We start from the raw sequence: 13,872 nt of genomic DNA, 5'->3' as shown, positions 1-13,872 counted from the left end.
TTTATCTCTAAGCCAGAGCCACTGGGTAGCAGGACTCCGCAAGACAGGAATGGTAGCTTGAGGGTCTCTATCTATGGGATAAACATCATTTGGGGGGGGGGGGTTGCAGGTGTTGGTTTCTACAGGAGAACAGTGGGAGGGAATGTCTTTAGGGGCCATCACCCGGAAGACACCATGCACCGAGTTCCCGGAGTCCAACCTGCTGATGCGCGGTTCCCCTCCAACCCCTCCGCCCTCACGCGCCCCGCCTCCCATGAGCCGACTACAGTTCCCGACAGCCCCCGCGGGCGGCGGCGGCGGCGGCGGCGGCGGCGCGGGCGGGAGGGGGCGGCGGTGTGAGAGGCGGAGGGGGAGGCGCGCGCCGGGCACGCGCGCCGGCGACCATGGCGTTCGCCCGGCTGAAGCGAGTGCATTAACCCCGGGAGGCGGCGGCGGCGGCTGCGGCGGGGGAGCAAGACTCGAGCGGGCGGGCTCAGCCTGAGGGAAGGGAGGAAGGGGCGGGGAGAGCGCCGGAGGGAGGCCGGTTGGCCGCAGGCGGGCGGGCAGCGCAGCGCAGCGCCGAGCGGGGCCCGCGGGCCCATGAGGAGGCCGGGGGACCATGGGCTCCAGGATCAAGTGAGTGTGGTCGGCCTGGGCGGAGCCGGGCCGGGCGAGGGGCGGCGAGGCCGGGCAAGGGCTGCAGGCCTCGGGCCGCGCGGGGGACTTGTTGCCGGGACCCCAGGGGCGCCCCGCGTGCTGGCGTCATGCGGGGAGGGGGACTGTTGCCATGACGATCCAGGGAGGCGCGGGGCGGGGTGCGCGCGGGGTGGAAGGGCGCCAGTGGTCAGGTGTCCCCTCCTCACCTGAGGGCGGGGACAGCTGATTATAAGGTGGCCTCCTCCCCGGGGTTACAGAGAGCCTCTGAAAATGGTCACAGAACTGTTGGGGGTAGGGCGAGAAATCTCCAGAAGCAACTCCCCAAATGGGTGTTCGGAGCGCCCCTGAGAGTTGGGCAGTCCTGAGGTGGCAGCTTGGCTGCTTAAGGCCTATGGTGGGAGGGGGGGCCATAAAAGTCGTGAGAGATTTTCAGAGGGAGGGGCCACTCAAGGACTTAAGGTCTGGATGTCCTGGGGAGGAAGGAGGCCCTTTTCTCTCTTCTCCTGTCTCCCCTTGAGGCTGTGAGGGAAGATTCCCCTGTGCTGTAACCGAGCACCTGATCTTGGTAATTGTTGGAAAGGTTTTGTAATCCAATCTGGCAAATTCCCTCACTCATTCATTCATCTGGAGTCCCTGGTGAGGGGTTAGATTTCTGGGGAAAATGTTGATACATCTGACTTCAGAACCCATTGAAACATTGTTGCCTTCTTTCTAGACGTAGAAGTTGACTTTGGAAAGTGCAACTTTTATGCTGTCTCTCTTGGGTGTGTTGCTTCTGACTGTATCTCCGCTCCCAGCCAGGTCTTCTCGGCCTCTCCCTTCCTCAGTTCCAGAACACGAGATGCCTTATCTCTAATCACTAACAAATGTTCACTTTTTCTCTATGAGTAATAGAATTGTTTAAGGGCACTTAAAAACAAAGTTAACAGTGCAGGCTTTTCCTTAAAACAGTTTTCAAAGGATACTTTAAACCTGCTTAGAAGAAAGTCTGAAGAATGTGTTTACTTCAGCATTTTGAGAATTATGCTAGGGAAGTTTGAAAGGGGAAGGGCCTTATGGGCGAAATCTAGTAATTATTCAAGTATTGCATGTCTTGTTCACTTGGTGTCCATGCAGTGTGACCTTTGGCCAGCCTTGTAGTCCCCTGACTCGCTTAGGTCTCCATTCACCAGACGCATCCAACAGGCTGCAGCAGCCCTGAGACTAGAAAAGTTTGCTTATTATGATAATGAAAATGGAAGAGTTGGATGAGTACACTGTTAATTCTTGATTTTTGCGGAAATGAGGGGGGTGGGGGAGGGGAGAGAAGCATGCTCCAAATAGGCTTAAGAAGCTTGGGAGGTAAAAAGAAGTAGTGAAGCATTGGGATTAAAGAGGCACTCCAAGTTTAGCTCCTGCTTCCAAGCAAGAGTTGTAAACTTGGATTTCAATAGCACTTAGAAACACTTTACAAAAGCCACCTTAGAGTTGCAGGGTATCCCTTTGAGAATGCTTGTCCTTCTTGTTACAGAGTAGTTCAGAAACTTGTCAGATACGAGGCATGTCAGTGTCAGACTCAGCATGAAAATCCAAGTGGAAGTTCAGATGACTGGGCATCAGATCTGTGTCTTGCTCTTGAACGTTGCAGGTTGACAAAAACATTTCTCCACAGTGTTTTGTGGAACCCATCTCTATTTATCTGAGTGCTTGGGCAAGAGAATTTATGTGTGAAATTCTGTTAGGTGTGAAATTAGTATAAAGAATAGCCTTGATCTTGAAACTAGATTGCTGCTGCTAAGTTGCTTCAGTCGTGTCCGACTCTGCAACCCCATAGATGGCAGCCCACCAGGCTCCCCTGTCCCTGGGATTCTCTAGGCAAGAACACTGGAGTGGGTTGCCATTTCCTTCTCCAATGCATGAAAGTGAAAAGTGAAAGTGAAGTCGCTCAGTCATGTCAGACCTGCAGCGACCCCGTGGACTACAGCCTTCCAGGCTCCTCCATCCATGGGATTTTCCAGGCAAGAGTACTGGAGTGGGGTGCCATTGCCTTCTCTGTGATTGCTTGGTGGTAAAAACTTAGACATGGGAAATATGTTAGTTTCACCTGTGAGGTAGGCTGAAAGAGAATATGAAGAGAGAAATTATGAAAAGTAGTTGTGATTTACGGTGACTGTCGATTAGGAAGCTTCTGCCTACAGGTAGGAACAAGGACGGACAAGTGGTGAGGAAGTGGTTTTCTTAGGTGCCTCCCTGATTTTTGGAGGAAACAGGGCTTTGGTCACTATTGACCATCAGTTCCATCTGGACAGGAAATCACAGACTGAGCTCAAGATATTCACCTGGCTGAGGTGAAGTCTGAGTGTGCAGGCTGCATTGTGTAGGACAATCTTAGGGGTGAAGGAAGAGAGCTTGGGGGCCCCTCCAAGCAGGCTGCCTGTGCTTTTTCCTCATCTCTGATACTGTGTGGCTGGTCCAGTCAGGCTAAAAATATGGAATCAGATTTGGATTTAGATTCCACTTTTGTCTGCTGACTATGAAACTTTGTACAGATAACGTCTTTCTCCCTCAGTTACCCTGAGGGTAAAATGAGGAAGGCTATATATTGCAGGGTCATAATGAGCAATAAATACAGTATCAACATGACTGCTGGACCCGTATTAAAAACTCAGTAATTGTTAGTTTCTTTTATACTTTTTCTATCAAAAGACTAAGAAAACTGCTTTATTTTATTCCAGAAATGTCAGAGAACTGTGTGTTTCAGGTGATGGAGAAGAAGGTTTTGAAGATCTAGGAATTAGATTGTGAACATGCAGAACAGGACTCAGCAGTCTCTCATTAAAATAAGAAAGTTGATTGAAAACAATACTGTGTGTAATTATGAAGCTGGTGTCTGTTATAGGACTAGTAAAGCAGTTGAGTTGCTCGGCACGGGTGTTGAGGTTTAGTGCTTGATGAAACTTTCCTTTTAAGTTAAGGTGGTTGAATGTAATCTCTGTGTCAGGTATGGTAGTAATGCTCTGTGTGAACCATTCCATCGATTCCTCACAACTGCCCAATGATGTAGGTACTATTAGTCATTTTTTAAATGAGAGAATTGGGGTTTGTAGGCCTTAGATTGGATGCCAGCCCTGATGCCAGTTCTCTGCGCCTGCCTCTCTAGGCCAGCTGTCCTTCATCTGTTTCTATGAACCCCCCCTCCATATTTATCACTGTCATAGCATTAAATTTAGTTCTTTGTGTGTCTCCAAAGAGACTAAGCCCAACATAAACTGCATTGAGAGCAGGGACATTCTTTCTTGTCTTTAAGTTCCTTGTGTCAGACCCAGTACCTAATACATCAGTTTGTTTAGGAAGAGTTTATGGAATGCATTTATGAAATATGTTGGGATCTGAATTGTGATCCTACCTAAAGGCTCCAAGATGAATGTACAGAGTTAAAAAGTAACAGCAATTTGAACTCTTGAGGAGGAAGGCTGTTTATAAGTTTTTAAATTGAATTGCCCTGGTCTAGGCAGCAATTTCTTATTTTTTCTGAAGAATGTTTATAGTTCATCCTCGTTTTAGTAAAGGAATCTTGATTTGCCTCAGATATCTACTTGGGTGACAGGAAAGGTTACCGGTGTACAGGTAGCATTCTGAGAAGCTCCTAACCTTAAACCTGAGCAGATATTTATATATCTAGAGAGATAAAAGGAGCAATGGTAACTGGCAATCTTCGACAGGTATCTTTAAATCTTCTTTAGTGTTTGAGTGATCCCAGTGGACTGGAATGTGGTTAATACGAAGCAATTTAACTGATAATGTAGACACACAGCAGGAAACTGTGGCAGTTTTAATATTGTTTGTGGTGACATCCTAGAAATTGTTTCCAGGCACCAAGGGCAGGAAGTGGATTGTAAGTAATCGAAGGAAGTACTCTAAGTGAGTTTGAAGAAGCCTGACATTTATGGGCTTGGAGAAAAGCATACTCAAGGATTTGAAGGCATAGGGACAGAACAGGACAGCCGATTTGGCTTTGTGGTGGTGTTTATTGTACATTAGCCTGTATGCCTGTCTTCTGTCCCTGTCAGACCATGACCTTTTTGAGGTTGGTAACCAAGAAATTTATCCATTCATTCATTTACTTACTATCTCACTAAGAAGAGTGTCACACACTTATTATATTCATCATTATTATCATAATTGATGGAAGTACTATGTTATGTGCCTGGTAGCAAACTCCAGGAGTTGGTGATGGACAGGGAAGCCTGGCGATTTGCAGTCCCTGGGGTCGCAAAGAGTCAGACATGAGCAGTTCAGAGCAACTGAACTGAGTGAGGGAGAGGGGTTTCTCCAGTGCCTCAGAGGTGAATAATCTGCCCATGTGCAGGAGATTCAGGAGCCATGGGTTCAATTCCCAGGTCAGGAAGATACCCTGGAGGAGGAAATGGTGACCCACTCCAGTATTCTTGCCTGGAGAAACCCAGGGACAGAGGAGCCTGGCTTGCCACATTCCATAGGGTTGCAAAGAGTTGGACACGACTGAAGCACAGTAAGGGAGAGCTTACTGTGGAGATGACATTTCAGTTGAGACTTAAAGGATAAGTCATTAGTCATGTAGAGAGACTCACAAGACTTCATTCCAGGCAGAGTAGAGCATATACGCACCTCGAGGCAAGAAAACCTCAGGCACTATCAGGAGCTGATAGTGGGTTTACGTAGTGACTGGTTGTGGGGAGGCTGGGGTGAGACTGGGGCCCTGAGCAGGGCCTACTGCAGGCTGCGGTAATCTGCAAACAACTTTATTAAGATATAGTTCATATACTATAAAGCTTACTCTTTTATAGTATATACTTAAATGGTTTTCAGTATACTTACAAATACCACTATCCAAGTCCAGAACATTTGCATCACTCCAGAAAGAAACTCCATATACATTAGCGGTTACTACCCATTCCCCCCAAACCCTCTTAGCCCTAGGCAATTACTGATCTACTTATAGTTGCTATGGATTTGTCAATTTTAGGCATTACCATATAAATGGAATCATATATAATTCTTTGTTTTTATTAAACATAATGGTTCCCACATTTATCCATATGATAACATATATGAATATTCCATTACTTTTTGTTGTTGAATAATATTTCATTCTATGGATAAAGCACATTTTATTCACCCATTAATCAGTTGTTAGGTATTTGGATTGTTTCCACTTTTTCACTGTTTATGAATAATGTTGCTGTGAACATTTTGTGTGGACATATGTTTTCATTTCTCTTGAGTATATACCTGGGAGTGGAATTGCTAGATCATATTGTAACTCTTTTTAAGGAACTGTTAAACTGTTTTCCAAAGCAGTTGCACCACTTTGTGTAAAGTAGAGTCTCATTGTGGTTATGATTTGGCCCTCAAGAATTGTATAGAAAACGAAAGATCAGAGTAGATCAAAATAGGTTTCTCAGAAGAGGGTGAAACTGGAACCGAAAGAAAAGTGAGATTTAGAGAAGGGAGGAAGGATTTCTGGAGGAAGAACAGGAGAAGTTATATGACTGCAAAGTGGGGATAAGCCCATCATTGTTTTCTGATACAGAGAAGCAGCCTTGGCTTTTTAAGATTGCTCTGCTCTGGGCTTTATTTGGACAGCCTGTTAAAGGATTCCATTACCAAAATGCACCACAGACTGACTTCTTTGTGTAGCACAGCTGACATATCTTCCTTCTGTGGGATAAGAGTAGGAGTTGAAATGTGACTTCCTCTCCAGGGCCCTCTAATACCTCTTCTCTTTCCTCTGCCCACCACGGTGCTCCCCTCTCGGTCTCCATAGGAGAGAGTACAAAGACTTGGGGTGGTGGAACAAAAGTCTTGCTAGAGGGACTTCCCTGGTGGTCCAGTGGTTAAGACGTTGCCTTCCAGTGCAGGGGGTACAGGTTCGATTCCTGGTTGGGGAGCTTTTCCACATGCCTTGTGGCCCAAAACCCCAAACATGAAATAGAAGCAGGATTGTAACAGGTGCAATAAGGACTTTAAAAAATGTTCCACATTAAAAAAAAAAAACAAACACAAAACTTTAAAAAGTCTTGCTAGAGACTGAGTTTTCCATTATTAGCACCCAAAGGTAGTCCCTTGAATTTTCATGACTTTTCTGGAAAATGTTTTGCTGCAACTCTATCATTCTAGTCTGAGCCATTGCCATCAACTTGGAGGGGTCTGCACAGCAGACAGGAAGGTTAAAACAGGCAAAGTATTGCTGTAGGAAAAAAAAAAAAGTTTTTTTTCTAGACTGTTAAATTTGTGTGTAAGGTCCCAGCTGAAATTCCTTTTGTGGCCAAAAACCCCACAAAAGGATTTTAAACATTTTTTTTTTTAAACTTTTTATTTTGTTTTGGGGTACAGCCAATTAACAGTGTTGTGATACTTTCAGGTGAACAGTGAAGGGACTCAGCCATACATACACGTGTATCCATTCTCCCCCAAACTCCCCTCCCCTCCAGGCTGCCGTGTAACTTGGAGCAGAGTTCCCTGTGCTATACTGTAGGTCCTTGTTGGTTATTCATTTTAAATATAGCAGAGTGTACATGTACATCCCAAACTCCCTAACTATCCTTTTCCTCCGTCCCTCTCACTGGCAACCATAAGTTTGTTCTCTAAGTCTGTGAGTGTCTTTCTGTTTTGTAAGTTCATCTGTATCATTTCTTTTTCAGTTCAGTTCAGTTCAGTTGCTCAGTCATGAAGGCATGTCATACAGTACTTCTCCAGATGGAATTCTTATTGTGAGTTGCAAAGTTTAGTCTTTTACCTGGCTCTAGAGGGAACTAATCTTTGGATTTGAAACATCCTTTTTGGTTAAAAGGATTTTGTTGAGAAATGGAAAGATAAACAATGAAAAATAAACCAAAGGAAACAAAACAAAGTTGGTCCTACTTTAATTGGAATCCATATCCATTCTTTCCAAGTATTTTGGACTTGAAAAGGAACCAAATAAAGGAAGTAAGAAAACATATGTGTTCCTGTAGAAAAGATAGGTTATATCCCCAAAGTTCACTTGTAATTTGGTTACAGTATTTAGAATGTATTTTTCTTCTAGAGATACTGTTGTATACATTAAGCATAAGGGCATTCCAGGTGAATTGTGTTTTTAAAAGACATAGGGAGATTACAGATGTAGCTGAAATGCAGAATATGTGCATAAAGATTATAGGTGATAAAGTTGAAAAAGCAGGTTTGTGCCACTGCAACCTGATGCTATTGAAGGATTGAGTTGGGAATGTAATATGATCAGATTTGGGTTTTTAGGAAGATTACTTTGGCAGCAGTAGTTTAGAACAGTGATATCTCAGGCTTGTGAAGCGTGATCCACTGTGGTGTGAAAAAAATATATTAGAATCTCTATTTGTTTCTATATCAGCTTTCAAAGTGCTTCTCTGGTAGCTCAGTTGGTAAAGAATCCATCTGCAATGCAGGAGACCCGGGTTCGATTCCTTGGTCCAGAAGATCTGCTGGAGAAGGGATAGGCTATGTGCTCCTGTATTCTTGGGCTTCCCTTGTGGCTTAGCTGGTAAAGAATATGCTCGCAATGTGGGAGACCTGGGTTTGATCCCTGAGTTGGGAAGATCCCCTGGAGAAGGGAAAGGTTACCCACTGCAGTATTCTGGCCTGGAGAATTCCACTGTACAGTCCATGGGGTCGCAGAGTCAGACATGACTGAGTGACTTTCACTTTCTTTGACTTTCATAACTTTCAAAATTTCTGTTTCTGTGTTTTCTAATAATATACTATAGATTTGTATAGTAAGGCATTCTTATAATTTATAAATAAAAATACATAGATGTATGCTCAAGTTTTTTTTACCCATAGGGAGGAATGCATGGAAAAAATTTGGAGACTACTGTTTTATAGAACTGTGTTTAGTTTATATGGCAGAAGATCAAGGCCTGAAGTGAGGTTTTGGTTTTTGAAAAAGGACAGTTTGACAGAGATTTTAGGTAGAATTGACAAGACTTGGTGACAAATTACATGCAAGAGGTGAGAGAAGAATCAAAGATGACTTGCTAAGGTTAGCAAAGTTATAAATGGGTGTTTGGAAGGTGAGGACTGGTTATATAATATGTTTGCTTTTCTGAGGAAAAGTGAAAAGTTATAATTGGGAGAAAGCATTTTAGTCTGTGGTGAGAAAGAAAGAAAGCTTTAAGGGTGCCAGAGTGAATGCGTGCGCTCAGTTTAGATGAGTAAGATTTCAGGTGGGCTTGCCCGAGTTTCTGAGGGGAAATCTGTCCACCTTAGGTTTTAGGAAGAGAGAAAAAATAAACTTTTGAATTTACTTTAGCCACGGGAAAGGTTTCAGGGATGTTGCATTGATCTCGCCTAGGCTGTATGAATAAATAGGAAGGAAACCAATCTTGGTAAAGATACTGTTTCACTCCAAGCAAATAGTTACTGTCCTCCAGGGCGTGATAGGAGTGAGGGTGGTGTGGGCCTCGGAGATCCTCAGGTTTGAGTTCCCACAAGCACTCACAATCCCCATCTGAGTTCTAAGTTTTTGAGCCTCAGTTTTTTTAATTTATGAAAGGAAGCTAATAAATCTACTTTTAGAGTTGTTCTGAGGATTAGCTGCCCACTCCAGTATTCTTGCCTGGAGAATTCCATGAACAGAGCCTGGTGGGCTACAGTCTCCCTGGGGTCACAATGAGTCAAACATGACTGGACAACTCACACTTTCAGCAAAAAAACAGCTGTTTAGTTAGCTGTTCAGTAAATGTTGTGTAGTCACTAAGTCATATCTGTTTCTTGCGACCCCATGGACTGTATGTAGCCCGCTAGACAGCTCTGTCCATGGGATTTCCCAGGTAAGAAAACTGCAGTGGGTTGTCATTTCCTTCTCCAGGGCATCTTCTCGACCGAGGGATTGAACCCGAGTCTCCTGCATTGGCAGGCAGATTCTTTATCACTGAGCCACCTGATGGCAGCTCTCATTAGTACTGTTTGGAGTAAATGGGACATACTTGTCTGAGCAATCTGAACTTAAAAAAAAGTTCTCAAAAGAAAGCAGGTGTTCCTTTTTATAGCTTTTTTTTTTTTTTTAAAGACTAAGTATTTGCTTTTTCTTTATGAATGTGTTAGGATGATGTGTTGTATATTTTACTGAATTTATTTGAAGGTTTGTGATCCTGGTATATGCAAAGTGCTAGTCCTCTTACTGGTTGGGAGAAAAACTTTTAAATTTACTCAGAGACAAGATGAGCATGCAAATAATTAAAATTATAATAACATTTAAGAATATTTTGTGCCTCCTCTCTCACCAGTAATTGAAAATTTTATTCAGTTTTAGAAAAAATTCTAAATCTTCCCTGGTGGCTCAGAGGTTAAAACGTCTGCCTGGAATGCAGGAGACTCGGGTTCAATCCCAGGGTCAGGAAGATCCCCTGGAGAAGGAAATGGCAACCCACTCCAGGAGAATCCCATGGAGGGAGGAGCCTGGTAGGCTACAGTCCATGGGGTCGCAAAGAGTAGGACGTGACTGAGCGACTTCACTCACTCACTCATGTTCATCTGTTTGGATGGTATCACTGTTCACTTCTACTCTTTTTAAATATAGCTTCATTCCTTTTTTCTGAATACTTAAAATTATCTTTTTTTTTTAATTTTGGAAAAATTTAAACATTATGAAAGCAGAGAGAATAGTGTAATGAGTCCCCAAATACCCATCACTCAGTTTCAGCACTTATTAATTTATGGCTTTCTTAGTTCCATTTATAGATAACTCTTCTCCACCTTCTAGTCCTTGATTATTTTGAAGCAAATTATGTCTGGTTATCTCTTTTTTGATCCATTAATTTGTTAGAGGCTATAAAATGATTTTACTTCCATCATTTCTTCTTGATATTAACTAGAATACTTCTGTAAAGAAAAACTTCTGCATATCAACTATTTGGTCACCCTGAGGTGCAGTTCATATGGGAAAGGCATAATAAATATTTGAATCATTTTATTCATTTTTCAAACTGTTTTCTAGCATTTTCCCAGGGTGACTGATTTTTTTCTTTCTGGGTATCACTTTAAGCAGATATTAATAGATTTAAACCCGTTTGCTATATTTCACTTTACTGTAGTTATCCTCATGGATGTTAATTTGCCCTATTTTTGTCTAGTGGAAGCTTCTTCAGGTTAATGTCCTGAGTCCTTTTGACAGAATCCCAGTAGTTTTAATAGCTCCCTTGCCTTTTGGTGTGATGACCTAGATGTTCCAGGTTCATCTTGTATGTTTCCTGCTCCAGACCTGTTTTCTGCTATTTCTCTAAGGAGTCTGGCTTCTTTTTGGTGGGAGGTGGTGTTAGATATTTCAGTCTAGGTTTTAGAACTTTTTTTTTCCTACTAGGTCAGTCATTATTTCTAGGCTCCTCCAGGGATCGAAACTAGGAAGTTGTGTGTGTGTATGTGTGTATTTTTAAGGTAAACTATATCACATGTTCATATTGATATGTACAGTTCAGGACTATCACATTTTAATTTAGCCTCATTATTCTTACATCTGAATCTCTTATCACTCATGTCAAAATTTCTGATTTCCAATAGTGCCAACAGAAGTATTCTTTTTGCTTTATCCCACCATATCCATGAAACTCAACCAGCATTACCGACAGTATGTACTGAAGACAGGTGTGTTTTTTCAATTTGGCGATTCTTTTTGTCCTTAAGAGTATATGTGGACTAGGATTGTATAGTCAATTTAGTGTTGTGAAACCACTAGAAATGATTTCTTTCTCAGTGGTTGTGTCACCAACTCAATTCATAGTTGTTTTTTTCTTTCGATCTTTTGTGATTGCTTTTTTAAAATAATTTTGTTTTATAATTACATAAAATACTTTCATGGTTTCAGAGCCAAATCTGCAAAAAAGGTATATTCAGAAAAGTCTAATGTCTATCCTTCACACATCACCCTGTTTCTTCCCTCTGTAGGTTGCTAGTTAAAAAAATTTTTTTTTACATTTTGTTAGAAAAAAGGTAAATACATCAACATATTCCCTCCCCTCAACAAATCTCAGACAAATTATAGTATTCTATGTACACTTTTTTCTACTTTACTTTTCTCATTTTATTCCCTGTAAAGAGTTAACTTTTAATAGTATATAGAGGTCATTCTCATTTCTCTGTAGGGACAGCACAGTACTCCAGTGGATAGGTGGTCATGGGTTTTTCAACCAGTCTCACGCTGATGCTCCTTAGGTTGCTCCCAGTGCTATTATAAATGATGCTGTAATGAATAGTCTTGTGTATGTCCCTTTTTGTATTTCTACCATTATATCATTGGGATAGATTTTTAGAAGTGGTATTGCTGGGTCAAGGAGTAAATTTATATGTAATGTTACTTTAGTAAAATTATTAAAAGGACTTCTCTGGTGGTCCAGTAGCTGAGACCCTTTGCTGCCAGTGCAGGGGACCTGGGTTTGATCCGTGGTCAAGGAACCAGATCCCACATGCCACAAACTAAGAGTTCACATGCTGCAACTAAAAAGATCCCACATTCTGCACCTAAAACCAAATGCTGCTAAGTCTGCTGCTAAGTCGCTTCAGTCGTGTCTGACTCTGTGCGACCCCAGAGACAGTAGCCCACCAGGCTCCCCCGTCCCTGGGATTCTCCAGACAAGAACACTGGAGTGGGTTGCCATTTCCTTCTCCAGTGCATGAAAGTGAAAAGTGAAAGTGAAGTCGCTCAGTCATGTCTGACTTCTAGCGATCCCATGGACTGCAGCCGACCAGGCTCCTCCGTCTATGGGATTTTCCAGGCAAGAGTACTGAAGTGGGGTGCCATTGCCTTCTCCTAAGACCAAATAAATAAATATTAAAAAAATTATAAAGTAGTATAATAAACTTTAGTAAAAAGTGTCAAATTCTCCTCCACACAGATTGAGCCATTTCATATTCCCACATATGATAGTGCTTTGTTGCCTTACAGCTTCACCAACAGAATGTGTTTGTCAAACTTTAAAATTTATTTTAATCAGAGCTCTTAATGCGTGTGATAACAAATCAAATCGTTTGTAAGAGCTCATGATGAAGAGTAATAATTCTCTACCCTACACTGTACTTCTTCAGAAACAGCCTCTATTAACTGATTTTTAGCTCTTCTATTGGTTAACCCATAACCCTTAGATAAATCTCTGTCTCTTAATTAAATTAAGTTTAGACAGTATTTGTTGACACTCTGAAATGGAAGATGATGAGTACCTTTATAATATGTCTCTCTTCCTCTTCTGCTGTTTTATATGTATCTATATTTCTATTTTTTATGATGATTGTATTTTAATGTAATATAGTTTTTATTCCATTAACTTTCAATAGTGTCTTTTGACGCCCACTTTCTAAGGGAAAGATAGGTCATTTTAGTTCTGATCCATGACCAGGACCAAGTTTTCCATTATTTATCTTTAGGTTAACTCTAAAAACTGTGTTATGAATATTTAAATATTGTTTAGCATAGGCCATGTAGGGTGCTAGAATAACATTTTCTTCTTTTTTGGAGCGTTGTCATGATCTCATTTGACGGAGAATGTTCTTAACATCAAGGTCATATAACCTTTTATAATCCACTCAGAATTTAAAGTTATGCTAAATTTGTTTTGTATCTGGCTATGTGTATATATTTTACATTTACATGTACAAAATAGCACAGGGACAACATCCTTGTGTAAAGAGCAGCCCAAGACATCACACGAGTAAGCTTCCATCCTCCTGTTGGCAAACTGAAACCTCTACTTGTAGCCTTTGTGAGGGCTAGGGCACCTCTGGGAGCCTGAGCTTTGGCTTTTGACTTTGACCTTGCGGTAGCCTCAGATCAGCAGAGCCGTGTCACTGCTAAAGCTTGTCTCCCAAGCTTTTAGGACTGATGCCTTTCAGGATCTTGAGCTTGATAAAGGCTTTGATGGCCTTTGTCTTATTGGTGTGCATCTTCTTTACAGCATTCTTGTGTTTCTTGAAAAAGTTCAAGATCCTTAGGAACTTAGGCTCCTCCTTAAAAAAGCCATTGTGATTAGGGTTTATTGATGCCGTTTTGGAACTGGTTATGTGTGGTGTGGTTCTTGGACTTGGCCATATGTGCTGCACTGCTGCTGGCAGCCCAGAAAGTAAGACTGGGAAAGAGCCATATTTGAATTTTGATTTAAAAAAATCCTCCTCCCTCCCCAAGTTTTTAAATCCCTTTTTTCCCCTCTCTTGCATTACTTTACCATATTGTTAATTTTTTCCAAACTTAGTTTTATTGGGGCTCTTTTTTTTTTTCCC

At 42.0% G+C, this 13,872-nt stretch overlaps 1 protein-coding gene across 3 annotated transcripts in view; it reads left to right on the top strand.

Moving 5' to 3' along the window:
- Nucleotides 1-393: 393 nt before the first annotated feature.
- DENND1A (DENN domain containing 1A) overlaps nucleotides 394-13,872 on the top strand; it is a 520,884-nt gene continuing 507,405 nt past the window's right edge. Inside the window, exon 1 of one of the 3 annotated variants that reach the window (XM_055541097.1) lies at nucleotides 394-615. In XM_055541097.1, the coding sequence (XP_055397072.1) occupies nucleotides 599-615 (17 nt within the window). In that variant the 5' untranslated portion in view covers nucleotides 394-598. The remainder of the gene's footprint in view (nucleotides 616-13,872) is intronic. The other 2 variants (XM_055541098.1, XM_055541100.1) reach the window with 2 other exon arrangements.

Source organism: Bubalus kerabau, chromosome 11, assembly GCF_029407905.1.
Source record: "Bubalus kerabau isolate K-KA32 ecotype Philippines breed swamp buffalo chromosome 11, PCC_UOA_SB_1v2, whole genome shotgun sequence".
In the NCBI taxonomy this organism is placed as follows: Eukaryota; Metazoa; Chordata; class Mammalia; order Artiodactyla; family Bovidae; genus Bubalus; species Bubalus kerabau.
This window is presented reverse-complemented; position numbering and strand designations above follow the sequence as displayed.